The sequence below is a fragment of the Garra rufa genome, chromosome 4 (genome assembly GCF_049309525.1).
Source record: "Garra rufa chromosome 4, GarRuf1.0, whole genome shotgun sequence".
Lineage (NCBI taxonomy): Eukaryota > Metazoa > Chordata > Actinopteri > Cypriniformes > Cyprinidae > Garra > Garra rufa.
This window is the reverse complement of record NC_133364.1, coordinates 18,688,393-18,704,457: the sequence shown is the minus strand read 5'-3', so window position 1 is coordinate 18,704,457 and position 16,065 is coordinate 18,688,393. Positions and strand designations below refer to the sequence as shown.

General features: G+C 41.8%; 1 protein-coding gene across 1 annotated transcript in view; it reads left to right on the top strand.

Annotated features, from left to right (window-relative positions):
* sox5 (SRY-box transcription factor 5) overlaps positions 1-16,065 on the top strand; it is an 83,854-nt gene that overhangs the window by 58,897 nt on the left and 8,892 nt on the right. Inside the window, exons 9-12 of the mRNA XM_073837768.1 lie at positions 5,858-6,007; positions 8,881-9,052; positions 12,132-12,304; positions 15,492-15,594. Coding sequence (XP_073693869.1) covers positions 5,858-6,007; positions 8,881-9,052; positions 12,132-12,304; positions 15,492-15,594 — 598 coding nt within the window. The remainder of the gene's footprint in view (positions 1-5,857; positions 6,008-8,880; positions 9,053-12,131; positions 12,305-15,491; positions 15,595-16,065) is intronic.

Sequence of the window (16,065 nt, the reverse complement as noted above, 5' to 3'; positions counted from 1 at the left end):
AGTGTATAAATATTTTATTTTTTTTACGAAAATGACTGATCGTTTTGCTAGATAAGACCCTTATTCCTCGGCTGAGATCGTTTAGAGCCCTTTAAAGCTGCTTTGAAACTGCATTTTTAACCTTCAATCCGTTGAGCACCACTCAAGTCCACTATATGGAGAAAAATCCTGTAATGTTTTCCTCGAAAAACGTAATTTCTTTGCAACTGAAGAAAGAAAGACATGAATATCTTGGATGGCATGGGGGTGAGTAAATTATCAGGAAATTTTTATTTTACCGTCCCGTCCTCTCTGTTACCTCCCTCAGGCATTAAAGAGCCTGGCTAAGAGTCCAAGTCCCACCATTTAGCCAAAATAGATGCACATTAAAGTGAATTTTAACAGGGCACTGCATGCAAAGACATACACACCTGCACATCTGTATCACAGATTAAGCATATGTAAGAGGTATAAATGGCTCTCACACATACGCGCTCGCACTGAAACAGGTGGTATTCCCAGGTGCCCTCTGGATAACAGGTAATAAAACTGGAAATGTTTTTTCTTTTTTTTTTTTTAAACCCTCGCTGCCTGTGCACTCACCCCGCTGTGCTCCGTATGACTGGCTTACTGCAAGACTCTTGTCCCGTCTGATTTTATCTCCTTCAGAGCTTTTCTCCATATGTTCCTTCGTGTTAAGATTCAAAAAATCCCAGATTGAACAGCTTTGTCAGGCGCAATTGGATTTCGCCAGAAAAACAACTGGAAAAAAAAACAACAACATCCAATGCCACTGTTCTCTCATTCCATCCTCAAATCTCCCTTGCAACACACACACACTCACAGAGAGAGAGAGAGATTATGGCATTGTCACAAAGAAAATGATTTACTAAGGCTAACCTAAATACAGATGTCTCAGACAGAAGCACGTTGGATTTCCTCTGGGACAATCGGCGCGTCTGCACGTCTCATCTTCAGACCCCCCAACACGATGAGAGGCCCAAAATATTTGCTTTGGTCACTCTACGAGTGGTTGCTTAGTGGTTCATGCACTCAGCCCAATGACCAGAATTACTACAATACTATTAACATTTGGCAGACACATTTTTTATACTTGTGGCTTGTGTTTAAGATATTCATTTTATCAGTATATCAGTTTGACCTTGCTAGCATCATGCTTTACTGTTTAAGCTAGAGGAATGCTTATATACAAAGTATTTTTCTGTATATAAAAAGTACAGTTCATACAATTCAGGAAAATAGTGACAAAAGTTGATGTGCACATGCTGCATTCATTTATCTTAAAGGATTAGTTCACTTTCCAGAACAAAAATGTACAGATAATGTTCTGGAAGTGAATTAATCCTTTAATTTCAACACATTGTCATTTGCGTCTTGCATCCTACTGTATGTAGAGTGCACATCGAGTGTTCAGAGAAATTCTCTTTAGGTTATATTTCAACACACACACACCTGCAACCACCAGATGGACGAAGTCACATCTGTGTGAGACTGCTCACCTACACACCAGGCATTAAACAAGACCTTTAAGTGTGTGTGTGTGCCTGAGTGAGAGGGAGTCATTGCACCAGAGGTCACAATCTTAAAGGTGTTTGCCATTAGTCACTGCAGAGGTCTGGCCACAAAACCACTTTTCACAACTGCGGCCACAGTTCACACTGGCCTAATCTTCTATAACCAGCTAAATTAACCTGCATAACCCACCAAAACCACACACATTTAGGGCTGAGGGATTGTTTTCGAAAAGCAGGGACAGTGACTATGACTGTTGAAAATGTGGAAACACAGAAAGAGAGAGATGAGAAAGGAAAAGGAGGAGTAGAAAGGTACGAGCTGCGAGCAGCAGTACTGAAGAGGTATAAAGTGGGTCAATGGAGGAGGTCAGCCATCATATGTAGAGGCAGATGTTGGACCATATTGCACCGGATTACTGCAGCACACAGCAGAACAACAGAGAGAGAGAAAGAGTGAGAGAGAGAAAGCAAGAGGGAGACTGTATTTAATGTCTTTTATCAGCCGTAAGAAATAGTACATGTATTTCCATTTGTAGTTCAAACCCCTAGCGATTTATTTTTTTGATGGGCACTTGTGTGCTCACAATGATAAGCACTGCGAATTCCTTTTTAGATAGCGATCTGGTGGCATTGTCCGAGCTCGATGAGGTCAGTGACAGTGTTAATAGATAGCATGGCAGGATTGATCCTGTCTAGCTTGCCCTATCTGCACCACAACATAATAAGCTTACATAACATTCCCGGTGTATCACACAATGGGAATGTTATTTTGACTCAGCTTCCCACAAGTCATCCTAAAACCTGGACTGAGTACTAAGCCTCTTCCTTGACAATCCGAAAAAATAATTACGTAGAAAAGAAGAAAAATTATCCTAGCTCACAATAGATTTTAATTTGGCTTTTGTGTTTTTGTAAAGCACTAATTGACACTTAGGGAGGGAGATTTCTTGGCAGAGGCTTCAGTCAGACGCAACTCATGTCGAAGTTCATCCCGCCTGGTGCACTAATCAAAACGGCGACAGCCAGCGTTTAAAAAAAATAACGACTAGAATAGGAAAAAAGCACGAGACGCACAATAGCCAGCGGTGACCAAAACGACAATAGCTTAGAGGATCACTCCGAACTGCTTCCATTTTGACAACAAAGCAAGATGGGAAAAGAAGCTCATAATCTGAGTAAAGCAGGGGATTACTGGAGAGCGAGAGATGTCTGCTCAGCCACATAAAGACACGCAGATCCACTCCGACGGATAGCGCTGACAGCAGCCCGTCTTCCTGCACTCAGGGAGGGGACGGGGGCTTAGAGAAGATGGGGGGGTGGCTTTGTTAAAACATGTGTCACCAACACTAATACTCTCCAATCAGCCTTACAAGTTAAAGCGCAAATGCCAATCTATTTCCTCCCGTCACCCTGCATATACACGGACAAACACACACAAACTACTTAGCCCCGTCACATTAGATCGGACAGGACTGAAACCAGGTGCAGCCATTGGGATCTATCTTGCGCATCCTCTCTCAGTGTTGACAGTGTGTGTTTTCTTACCTTCGCCGCTTTTAAACACACACACAGTTCTAGTTGGAGAATTAGAGCGGGCCTAAGACTCCTCTGTGGGGATTAGCAAAGAGAGAGAGTGAGAGAAGCAAGAGGAGAAGCTTTAAGAGTTCAAAAGGACGCAGCTTGACTGAAGGAGTCAAGAGTCCTATCAAATCCCTCACGGATCCACCCTCCCCCATTCAGCACCTCGTGTGTGTTTTTGCGTAAAGCTGACATTTAAATTCCTCTGTTACATCCCCACTTTTGAGATCAGCCACCCATTCATCCCCCATTCTCGCTGCGTGTGCATACGTGAGCCCGTGGGCACTCGAGGGGCATTGTGCTGTCACTTCCTGTTTGCTCACGCTGACGGCGGGGTGGCAGCGCTTTGAGCGTGTTCAGTGGCAGCCCCTGTTGGAAGTGCAATGTATGTGTGTGTCAGTCTAGCGGTTGTGACTGACAAGAGCTGGCCCTGTAATAGAACTCAATTCAGAAAGAAAATAAAGCAGTCTGATGCAGTGGACCGGACACGGAGCATCTCGCCCTCTCACGCACACAAACGCACGCACACACACACACACAGAGGCAGGGCACGCTCCGACAGGGGCCGTATGTCACGCTCAGGCACACACACAACCAGGGGCCATGGTGGGAGTAATTGAACAGAAATGACCAACAAGAGCTTTATTTCATGTCCTGCTCTCCTGCACAGACTACAGCTCACAACTGAGGTCACCTCCTGATCAGAAAGCCCTGAAAAATGTGTGTGTGTTGAGGTAGTGTACGACTGTGTGCAACCAGAATAAGGTATAAAAATAGAAAAATGCTTAGAATGTTTGTTTTAAAGATAATGACCGACTCACTGTACATTGGCGCACTCATTACTAAACATAAAGTATAGATATGAGCTTAAATTAGTTTGTGATGTTAAATGAAATCAATTTTTTGGGACTTTTGTATGAATATTTGACCATGAAATCTAATATTGCAGCTTAATATTGTTTAAAAAATTAAATCCAACTGCATCATATTGGTTGACCATAACATAAATATAATTCAATATATGTGAACTTGAACCACAAAACCAGTCATAAGAGCCAGTAAATATTTGATCGAGATACAACTATTTAAAAATCTGGAATTTTAGGGTGCAAAACAATCAAAATATTGAGAAAATTGCCTTTAAAGTTTTGCCTATTAAGTTTTTAGCAATGCATATTACTAATCAAAAATTAAGTTTTGATATATTTACAGTAGGACATTTACAAAATATCTTCATGGAACATGATCTTTACATAATATCCTACTGATTTTTGGCATAAAAGAAAAATTAATAATTTTGACCCATACAATGTATTGTTGGCTATTGCTACAAATATACCCATGCTGCTTATGACTGGTTTTGCGGTCCAGGGTCACATATATCAGAGATTCTTTATATATCAGTGTGCCTCTACTTTTAGGCATGCAGTTAATAGAGTCCTGTTTTTGAAAAAATAAATAAATAAATCTGTACTTATTAACTTTATTAGCTCTCTGAGGTGCAAATTTAGGCAGATAAAAGCCAGTGTGAGTGGATAGAGATGTTCAGTATGGAGATATGTCTCTCAGCATGATGGTGTGTTAATCTCTGTGTGTTCTCATCTGATAGAAATATTTAATTCTAGCAGATACAGCCGACAGAAGATTGTGGAGAATGTGCTGTCGAGGTTGAGAGAGAGAAAGAACTGCCATGGACATTTGCATAAACCAGTCTTTGTTTCCTGCTGGTGGCTGGCAGCCAGAGACGAACAGAAGGACGGAAGTTTTACTCACAAACAGCCACTCGCTTCCAAACCTTAAAGAGAAAAATACAATTTAAAAAACAGCTCGTCTCTGCTGCTACTGTAAACACAGATTTGGTTCCTCATCTTTTCCCACAAATACAATAAAAGCCTCCTCTCTCTCTCTCTCTTCATTCTTAGCTTTCCTCAAAGTCCACAAAATTGCACATGAAAGCCTCACGAACACACTTATTGCAGGAATTGTACAAACAGCTTTGGGAATATGTTTTACGCGATGTCCAGCCGCTGTACTATCTGCCTGTTACCTTAAAAACATGTGGTTTGGTCCACAAATACATTGTTGAGGAGAACATCACTGAGCTCTACATTTAACAGTTGGGATATGTCATTTTTAAGATCTAATGAATACGTTTTAAACAACAGAAAAAGAAAGGAGCAAAACGTTTGTTTATTCTGTCAAATGGCAGTATGCTGTGTTTCACTGAATCATGCTGGCAGATATGTTTTCGAGTTTTAAGAGCGCTTTCTCATGGGTCCTCCTGTCCTGGTGTCCGTTCTTAAACACGAGTAAAAGAATCAACGGGGGGTCCGGCGTTTGTTTCCACTCCCAGTGGCAAAGAGATTCACAACTTCTCTCTTTACATAAACACATTCACCAGTTTTTCACCTTGAGAGGCACTTTTTTTTTAGTCTTTCCTTTCCTTAGTGAATATGACCCTCATGGTGAGTGTGTTTTTTCCCAGGATGCACCTTGGCGGGGACATGTCTCACTCAGGCGTCTGCTAGCTGTTAGCGTAGCCCCTTGAGGCCGGATGGTGGAACATAAAGTGACAGCTCTGTCCCCTCACACATAAACAACCATCAGCCCTCTCCACTAATGGCCAAACCAGCTTTTTAGCCCGTTTTTTTTTTTTCTTTTTGTTTGTTTGTGCGTTCTATGTATTCATTTATTCATGGACCTTTCTCTCTTCTTCATCCACTCTTCTGTCCCTTCTCCCTCTATCTCTCTCTGTCTCTGAGCAGCAGTTGTATGCGGCTCAGCTAGCTGCCATGCAGGTGTCTCCGGGGGCCAAACACAGCACAGTGCCTCAGGCCAACCTGGCAACCGGAACACTCTCGCCCACCAGCGGCCAGAGCGAGAAAAACAGAAGCACCCCGCCACCAAAGCCCAAGGTATGTGTTTGTGAATGCGTATTAGGCTGGAACAACTGCGCACGTTTACCATCCAGAGCTAATAGTCTTTGTATGTACTGGTTTTGATGTTTTTTTTTTGGTTGATTACAAACTCGCGCAAGCTGGCACTATGCCCTCAATTCTCTGTGCCTCATTGCATTGTTCCATTTCAAGTGCTTTGTTATGGCAGCTTCTGAAGGTCCTTGGTCCTTGGTAGCACCACCGTGTTGTGCTTTTTCCGATATGAGGCGTATGAGCAGGTATCTTTCCCTTCGGCCAGCGTGGCAGCAGGAGGCCAAAGCTATCTGAGCGGAATAAAGCTCCATGAATATCAGGCAGGGCAGAAATAAAAGCAGCCTGTCTGGCCTCTCTTCCCTCCTGCTGGGCTGGTCATTCTAGACGCCCGGACACCCCTGCAAGCCCATTCTGTCCCGCTCAGCAGTACAATAGCTGGACGGTGGGGCGGCCAGGGCTGGATAAACATGTGTGAAGGCCTGTTGCCCGCTCCCTCTCCGGCCTTGAGCCACGGCTGAGCCCGATGCTTGTTTGGATAGGGAAGAGATCAGACCTGGAGCTCAACCACATGCCTGTTGCATAGAGGAAGAGCTCAGGATGCGTTTCCGTCCGTCAATCTCAGTCAAAGCTTTGGCAGTCCCCATCGATTGGGTCTGGCCCCATGCAGCTCACTATGTCAAAGGCTAATGAAGGCTGGTTTCCTCAAACATTTGGTCCTTTGTTGTCACATGACCAAATAAATGGAGAGAAAGAAGAGGGATAGGGATAATACAGATAATTGGCAGTGCCGCCTGCACCTGCTAGGCCTCCTCAGCTACTGAGCCATGAGAAACTGACCTTTTCCGTAAATATATTTTTATGTCAAGTATCTCAAAGTGGAGTCAAAGCCCTTTCCTTTTTCTTTCTCTACCTCCCCCAAATTTTTCCTCAATCACGACTCTCTTGTTTGTTCTGCATGCTTTCGCCATCATGAAGGAGCAGGCATGTATATTTCAGGGTTGCTGCCCTGGGGTAGTTGCCACTCTTTCATTTTAAGACGTGCACCATGTGTTAGACAGCTGGTTGGACTGAGGCGTACAAAGCTTAAGTGCTTTACCCCGGGGGAAGCCTCACAACTCAGGTGCATCACAGAGTCACTATATCTCGGTTTTCACTCTGTGACCTACTCGGATTCGCACATCCAGACCCTCACACCCTCATTCCTTCACTCAGGCTCAGTGCCGCCACAATTGGCTTTAGGATTTCTTACAACTAGATTGTATAGTTGGTCAACATTCTGACCTTTGACACTTCCATTGTAAATGTCCAGTGTAAGCGTTTGGATTTCTAAGTGACTTATATCTCATTTTATATGAGATTTAAGCTTATTCGTCTTGTATTCAAGTTGTCTCCTCCTGTAAAATGTATGACGGATCTTAAAGCTAGCCTTCCTCCTCTCACACGGCTTTGCCAGTCTTCATTAGTTCTCCTCTCACCAGCTTCATTCTCTTTGGCTAACATCCCACCCAAGGATTTGCTTCTCGGAGAACAATCCACCATTGGGCGGGAGGCAGGCATTATCTGTCATAAATATTCAGTTTTCCTCTTCAATGCGGCGTCGCTACACACCCAACACAATATGGGTCATGATACAGTATTCTCCTCAATCGCGTCTTAGTGTTCTCATTGAGAAGGGTCTTTTGTGTGTCTCCCGTATGATGGAGTCCACATCCCACTGGTTCCCTTGCCATTGAGAACGCCGCTAATGAGGACAATCCTGTTACGGCCCATCACAGCACGAGCAGTGAGGGAAAGGTCTTAATCAAGCTCTCCAGACCTCAGAAGCTCTGTTCCAAGACCTACCATGCTGCCTACTGCCTTTGAAAGAGACAAGACGAGGAGAGACACTGTAGGTTTGTGAAATGTGGCTCTCCATTATGGCTGCTGCAAACGCTTTTGTGTTTCTGGCTCTGGAAACAGGTGTCGGTACAGATGCTGCACTCCCCCATGTTAGCACATATAAGAGCCCACCGCAGTGGGGGCATGATAGTGACCTGAGACTCACTCACTGCCAGGCAAGGATGATTGACAGCTGTGGCTTGAGCGAGGACTGGTGAGGTCATTAGACCCTGGAGATCTGCCTGTATGCCCACATGCTTCTCATGTGGTATAGAGCTATGAAGCTGTTTAGAACAATAGTGAGGTCTTGAGGGCAAATAAGAAGGCAATGCTCTAATGATGTGCACGGGGCAGCATCTGTCGTTCCGACATCTAATTGGCTCTATGGTGCCTTCTCTGATGTGATTACAATGTCAGCAGGGTTGATATCTGGGTACTAGTCATTTGCACGTATGGATAGACGTCCACCACTGGTCACCTGGAGGCAGAGGCAGTTGTTTGTTTATTATGCAATTGAGTGTAATTGACATCTGTGAACATCTGAAGCTGGAATGTGTACATCAAATAATCATTTGTGCTTATAGAATACTTGGCCATTCTGTGTTTGTGTGTATGCTTGTATGTTTTTTTCTTCTCAATGCGCAACATGTTTGGTAAATGTGTGTGAATCTTCTCACGTAAGCATGTTTCTTTACATGGTATGCTCGCTTTGTCCCTGTTCTCCTGTTTGATTGAGCATGGATGTGCTGCATGTTTATTGCGCCATGGCATTGCGCAACGCCGATCCGACATTGGCAAGTTTTTCAACTGGCCTGCGCAACCACAATTACTCGTACCTTTCTTTGTGGTCTGGCCGCATCTGCCGAAACCTACATTTTGGCGTGCGGTCAGCTGATTTGACCCCTGCTGGGAGATTTGATTGGGTCCCAAGTCTCTGAGAAGAAAAATCACACCAGGCCAAACGTGTTGCTGTTTTGCAGGACGAGGGCGCTCAGCCCTTGAATCTGTCGTCCAAGCCTAAGGCATCCGAGAGCAAGTCACCCACCTCCCCCGCTTCCCCACAGGTCCCTGCCCTGAAGCTGGGCCCCGGGTCCCTGAAGCACAGCGCCCCCTCCAGCATCGGAGGACCGCCGTCCAGACTCAGCTCCATAGGTACCCACACCTCCGCAGTTCATTGCAATTCAATAAACACACACAAATCGCAGCATAACCTGCTTAATGTTATTACATATTGCCCTGAATGTATCTCTCAAGAGCATTTCCTACTCCCTGGATATGTTTTTCTGCTGGCACAGACTCTTGTATGAGACGGTAATTGATGTTACATTTTTAGGTTTGTAGAATTTAATTTTGCCTGAAGGGCACATTGTCAAACATTTATTAGTCTAAATGGTGGGGGAGAGCTTGTTAAGCAGCTGTGTTTGGAAGCGAAAGAGAGCGAGACAGCGGATGGGAAGGTTTAGCGGCGTTTATTTCTGTTGTTTAGAGGTGCTGAATAGAGCAACACAAGCCTTCCTGACAGGCGCTGAGATTAGACAAGCCTCTTATACAACTCTGTTACCACCCACAGCACAAACAACATACATTAATAACACAATAAAGCAATATTCTTCCCTCCCCGTGCCTCCCCTCCTCACAACAGTTAGCCATTTCAGACTTCTTCCTGTAATCGCAGTGTTTTTCAACAAATCCCGGGATTTAATAGCAGATTAGTGGATTTGCCGCCCAGATGTTTTTTGTTCTGAAAAATGGATTAGGAAGTAAAGTTTTCGGTGGAATCCTTTGGAACACGATGCGGCGAGCCGTTCTTTCAGATCATTAAATTCGAGAGTGCCGTATGTCCCGTGATTATTCCATCTGGTGCGCATCTTTAAGGGGTCAGGAAGTATTGTGATATCAAAGATGTATTCAGAGCCTCACTTATGGTGCTGTTTGTAGGTGCTTGTTTATCTAGATGTATAACTTGACAATACGCCCTTTTTGTACAATTTCCTCATCTTTCCATCATCTCTTATCTGTTTGACCTTGCAAAGTGACATCTGTCCTGAGACTTTCCAGCATGCCCGACCCCATGCGTCCCTTTCTTTTTGTGTCACTGTCACCACAGAAACACAACAAGGGCTGTCAAGGACTGTGTCCTCTAAGGCCATCACTCTCCTTTACTTTTCCTCAGAAGCCAGGTCACTGCAATCTTAAGTGTGATATACTGTTTATGTTTTGTGTTATTAAGATGATAGTCATCTGTTCTTTAAATGTAAGAAAATCTCATAACCATCTCTCTTTAGTGAGGTCAGTGCTCTCAATTAACACCCCAGACATATTTTGTAACCCCCTATTAAATCGACTGTCAGGACGTGTGCTGGCTCTCGTTCACCCCGTGACCTGTAGCCACTTTAGCAGATTCCTGCGATATGACTTTTAAAAGAGTTCCCTACTCTGTCATTTCAAATGAAAGCATTTAATCCATCCTATCCAGCATTAGCGACCGGATTAGGGCAGATAAAGACTCATAATCTAGCATAGGTCTTTGTTAGATCTATCCTGGCAAGATAATGCTCCACCACACACATACGCACATGCACTAGCCAACAGATGCGGCTAACGGCTTGGGCGGTTAAGCCGCTGAGAATAATACAAATAATAGCCATGAAAAGATGGTTGGAAACATCTTTGATATGCTCGGAGGCAGATGTTGCGGAATGGGCCAAATTAGGCCGCTTATGGCTTTAATATAAGTAATCTCCTCTCTCCTTTTTTTTTCTTTAAAGATTTCCATGAGCTTTGGTCTGAATAAAAGCCCACAGAATGGTAGACAGAGAGAAAGAGAGAGAGAGAGGCTGCATTTATTTATGCGAGATATAAGACAAATTGCACATTTTAGCAAATCTCTCAATGTAAAAAATGCAGATTTGGGAGATTTTCATCAGGCGTCAGCATCTGTTTTCAACTGGATCTCTTATCTTTTATTTGTGTCAGTGGCTTTTGACTAGTTTTTATGGAAGCCCATTTCCGCCACTGAATAAAAAATAAAAAAGGTAATTTCTACTTTTTATCTCACAATTGAATTTTGTTCTGATAATTGAGTTTACATCTTGCAATTCTGGCTTTATCACAATTGCATGCTACAAACTCACAATTCTGAGGAATAAATTATTTTTTTATTTCTCAGAATTGTGCAATATAAACTCGCAATTGTGAGTTATAAAGTCAGATTTGCATAACATAATCTCACAGTAAAAATAGAAAATAGTCACAATTCTAAGAAATAAAGTCGCAATTCAGAAAAACAAAGTCAGAATTGTGAGATATGAACTCAATTCTGACTTGTGAGTTTATATCTCGCAACTGTAACTATTTTCTGTTTTTACTTTTTAACTATTTTACTTTTTAACATGCAATTGAGAGTTTATTTCTCACAATTCTGAGGTCAGAATTGCTAGAAAAAAGTCAGAGTTGCGAGAAACAAACTTGCATTTGCGAGAAAAGTCTGAATTGCAAGTTTTTTCTCACAATTCTGACTTTATTTCTTAAAATAAATTATATCTCGAAATTATGAGAAAAAAGTCCGAATTGTGAGTTTATATTTTGAGTTAAGTTTAAATAAAAAGTCATAAACTTGCAGTTCTGAGAAAGTCGCAATTCTGAGAAATAACTTTTTATAACTCGCAATTGCAAGTGTATATCTCATTATTCTGAGAAAAAAAGTCAAAATTGTGAGAAAAAAGTCAGAATTGCAAGAAACAAACTCGCATTTGCGAGAAATGTCAGAATTGAAGTTTATATCATGCAGTTCAGACTTTATAACTCGCAACTGCACATTTATATAAAAAAAAAGTCAAACTCGCAATTCGGAGAAATAAAGTTGCAATTCTGAGAAATAACTTTGTATAACTCGCAATTCAGCCAGAATTGTGAGATAAAAAGTTACAATAACACTTTTTGTATTTAGTGGCAGAAACAGGCTTCCATAAGTTTTGATACAAGTAACAAGTGCCTAAACTGTTTCTCGTACAGATAAACAAAAGTGTGCTCAAAATCAAACACTGAAATTGATATTACCATGAAACTCATATGCTAAACAATATGCAAACTTGCTAACGGCAAATGGAAATTGGCGATTTGGTAAATGCAGGAACCATTTGAAAACGACTGCTTAACATCAAGACACATTTATATGCCTTACCCGTCTACTGTCTTACAGTCTCTCACTCATACTCTGTCATGCTTTCAGACCTACTGTCGTCCATCACCTCCGCCGGCTACCTGAACGACCATGAGGCCGTGACCAAAGCTTTCCAGGAGGCCCGACAGATGAAGGAGCAGCTAAAGAGAGAACAGCAGGTTCTGGACGCCAAAGTAGCGGCAGTCAACAGCCTGAGCCTCAACAACGGTCGCTCAGAAAAGGTTTGATTAATTTGCATTTACACACACTCACTCTTTCCATTTATGAAGTCTGCAGATCCCATCACACTCCTCACAAATGAAGTTTAAAACAGCCGAAACGACACAAACAGAAGCGTTAATTACAACAGAGCGTGTTTATCTCTGAACAAAGCGATTTCCCAAAGCTGTTCTTGTGAAGAAGAGCAGTGGAGGTGACTAAGATCTGAAAGCTCTTTTGTTGTACACGATGGTCGTGTCTGGGAGGCAGGCTGCGGGCAGGCAGGGCGCAGTGAACGGGACGCTAATTTTAATGGCGTAGCTGACGCTAATGCGAAGTGACTGGAGTGACTCCTCGGCTGTGCGGCTAAATTGGGCTTGTTTGCTAAACACACTGGAGTCAGCTGGTCCACGAGCCACAGCACAGGAAACGCCTTCGACCACAGATAATAAAACACACTCGCTTTCTGAGGAATTTGCATACAAATGCTTTAAAAAGCAGAGTATCTCCGTAAACAAGCATTAAATTATGGACAATTTTACCTCATCCATCTCTAATGGCGTGATTGCGCACATCAGCAGAGGAAGGCGCTTGTATATACACAGGTGTCCTTGCTTCCTGATCTTCTCTGCCACACAGAGATTCGGTTTATTTCATAAACCTTTGTGTGTAAACATCTGCAAATACACAGTAGGTAAATGCTTAACAAAAGTATGTTTATGGGTGCGTTGATCTCTACTTCAGTTTAGCACACGCACACGTTGGTGGGGTTTTTTCTTCTCTCGACCAGGCTTAGCGGCTGTGCTGATTGCTACTAGGTTAATGAAGGTGCATTAGGAATAATCCACATCTCCCAAGCACTCTATCCTTATTATGATTTACCACAGATCAGCTGCACTTTACCCTGACCACAGCTTTACACCCTTACACACACCGCCCTCCACACTTTTGCACACGTTTAGAGTACAGAGGGGTTATTTTTGATTAAGGCCATGCGTTCGAATGCTGAAAAAAGGGCAGATTAGTCTTATTCTGTCTTACAAAAAGTGGACAAATTTTCTTTCCAGATGACATATTTCAGGTTGAAACAGGACGTTTTTAATACATTAAATGACTTTTAAAGTGGTCATGAACTGCCTTTTTTATTATTTTGTACTATTCTCTGAGGTCCACTTATAATGTTATCAAGATTTATACATAAAAAACATCAGAATTTAGAAGTAATAGGCTATTTTCGGTCCTGTTTTGACCTTCCTCATCAGAACACAATGTTTGAATAGGTGTGGCAGATTGTAGAGTCAGAAGTAAACATGTGCATGTTTGACAGCCTACATCTTTCATAGATTGACACCTTGTGGTAAACAAATCTGCAGTAAAATGAAGCTAACAAAGGACCAAGTTCTTACTGATGCAGTCTGGATCTTCATTAAAAAAAAGTTCATCCACTGCATGCATAATAGTTCAAGAGAACATCTGAGTGCAGGATGAGTCATGTGTATTTCTGTCTATTTTCTTAGAAGAAACTAATTTTTAAATGCATTTCTGTTAAAAAGTTTAACAGAATGTTTCAAAGTTAACAGAAAGCATAAAATCCCGAGTCTGTATTGGTTTGTGTTGAAAGTGGCACAATTGTTCTTTGACTATTTTTTCCTCTGTTCATTTTTTTCATCTCTCTTTTTCTGTTACTTGACTTTACCTCCTATGTGACTGAGGTCCACATCAGCCAGCCCATCTGATGTTTGTTTTTCCTCTTCAGTCCATTATCTCTTGATTTTAGACAATTACTATCCCTCTCCGTTTTAACCTCGACTCTCTGAGAGAGAGTGTTCTGCGCTTTTTGAACTTGTTCCCCAGGAACACATCGTGCGGGCAAACCGAGCCCTGTTCCTAAAGCCTTTTGTGTCGCACTAAGCTAAATGGATTGTGGGAGATGAACAAGGTCAATCGTCTATGAGATGAAGGAGTTTTAGTGTCAATCCAAACAAGGTTTAGCTAGTTAGCATGGCCCACTTAGCCTCTGCTTGCACATGTTGTAACTACACCAGCTTAAAGGCATCTCCATTAACATGTATTCAAAATTTTGGTCGAAAAACAAAAAAGTTTGATCGAAAGTGCAAAATCTGCAAAATGCACAACACAGATTAAGAATCAAGTGTATGTAAACTTTTGAACAGGGTCATTTTTATAAATTCAACTATTTTCTTTTGTGGACTATATGTAAACATATTTTATGTGAAATATCTTATTCAGGTCAGTACTAAATAAAAAATAACATGCATTTTGTATGAACCCCTTTTATTTTGTTCAAATAATTAACATTCTCCAGATTCTACAAGGTGTATGTAAACTTTTGACCTCAACTGTATAATTTGCACAAGTAGATGTTTTACCAGTGACTTTGTTTTTGAAGGCTCTTAAAAATAATAAATATACTTGCAGTTGAGATGTTAACAGATAGCTTTCGCCAGATATTTATAAAGCCTAAGTTTTCATGTTGTCACATTATCAAACCTGATCATCTCTCTATGTGCGTCTCTCTTTCTCTTTGTCTCTCCGGGGAGAGATTCTCTCTCCATTACACATTCATTTAAACCCCACTCACTAACTCAGTCTGAACAATTAAATCTCGATGGCTGCGAAATGGTGTAATGCATTTCATTACAGAGTCGCAGAAGGCCCGGGTCACTCTCTAATGGTGAGGACTCTGTCTGCGAGTGTGTTTTAAACGTAGCGTGGATTCAGGATGGAGTCTAATTGACTAATTAAGCCCCAGATGCAGCTCCGGGGAGGGGGGTGCATGTTTAGAGAGAGCAGGGGGTGTTGTGTTGAAATATGCGGCCCAGCTACATTAGCCATGTAAATGCATAGTAAATCTCTTTTTATTGGGTGTAATAAATACCCAGGAGGCTGTGCGGTCCAGCCCCACTCTCATCTCTGGAGCGCTCGTGCTCTCTAATGCATTGACCTTAGGGCTAAGTGAGAGAGACAGAGATCGAGTGAGTAAGAGAGGGAAAGAATAAGTGTAAATAGATTGCAGGTGGCATCCAGGCTACTCGTGTTTTTTGATGGATAAACATTAACTCACATTTTCATTCATTTTCGTTTTCTTCCGAGTCTTTTCTATGCACTCCATTGGTGTTTATGCTAATGAATCTGTTGATTTGCCGATTACGAATCTAACTGGATTGCTTGTATGTTGTGTGTGCACAGGATAAAGCCGCTCTCGAAAGCCTGAGCCAACAGTTAAAACAGTCTGAAGAGAGCAAGTTCACTCACGCGATGATGGACTTTGGCATCAGTGGCGATTCAGATGGTAAGATACTCTTTCAACACCCATCATAAATTCATCTCTCAATTGATTTTATTGTGGAATCAAAAAGTTCAGATCTTATTTTGAACAACTCATCCATGCATATGTTTTACTATTTACTTTTTGACCGTCTGCTCCAGCCATGTGTGACCCTGGACCACAAAACCATAAGGGTCATAAGGGTCAATTTTTCAAAAATTGAGATTTATACATTTGTTAGGCTAGGACAATATTTGTCCGAGATAGAATGATTTGAAAATCTGGAATCTGCAAAAAAATCAAATATTGAGAAGATATTATAATACTTTAAAGTTGTCCAAAGGAAGCTTTTAGCAATGCATATTACTAATTAAAAATTAAGTTTTGATATATTTATGGTAGAAAATTAACAAAACATGGTCTTTACCTAATATCCTAATGATATTTGGCATAAAAGAAAAATCAATAATTTTGACTCATTCCATGTATTTTTGG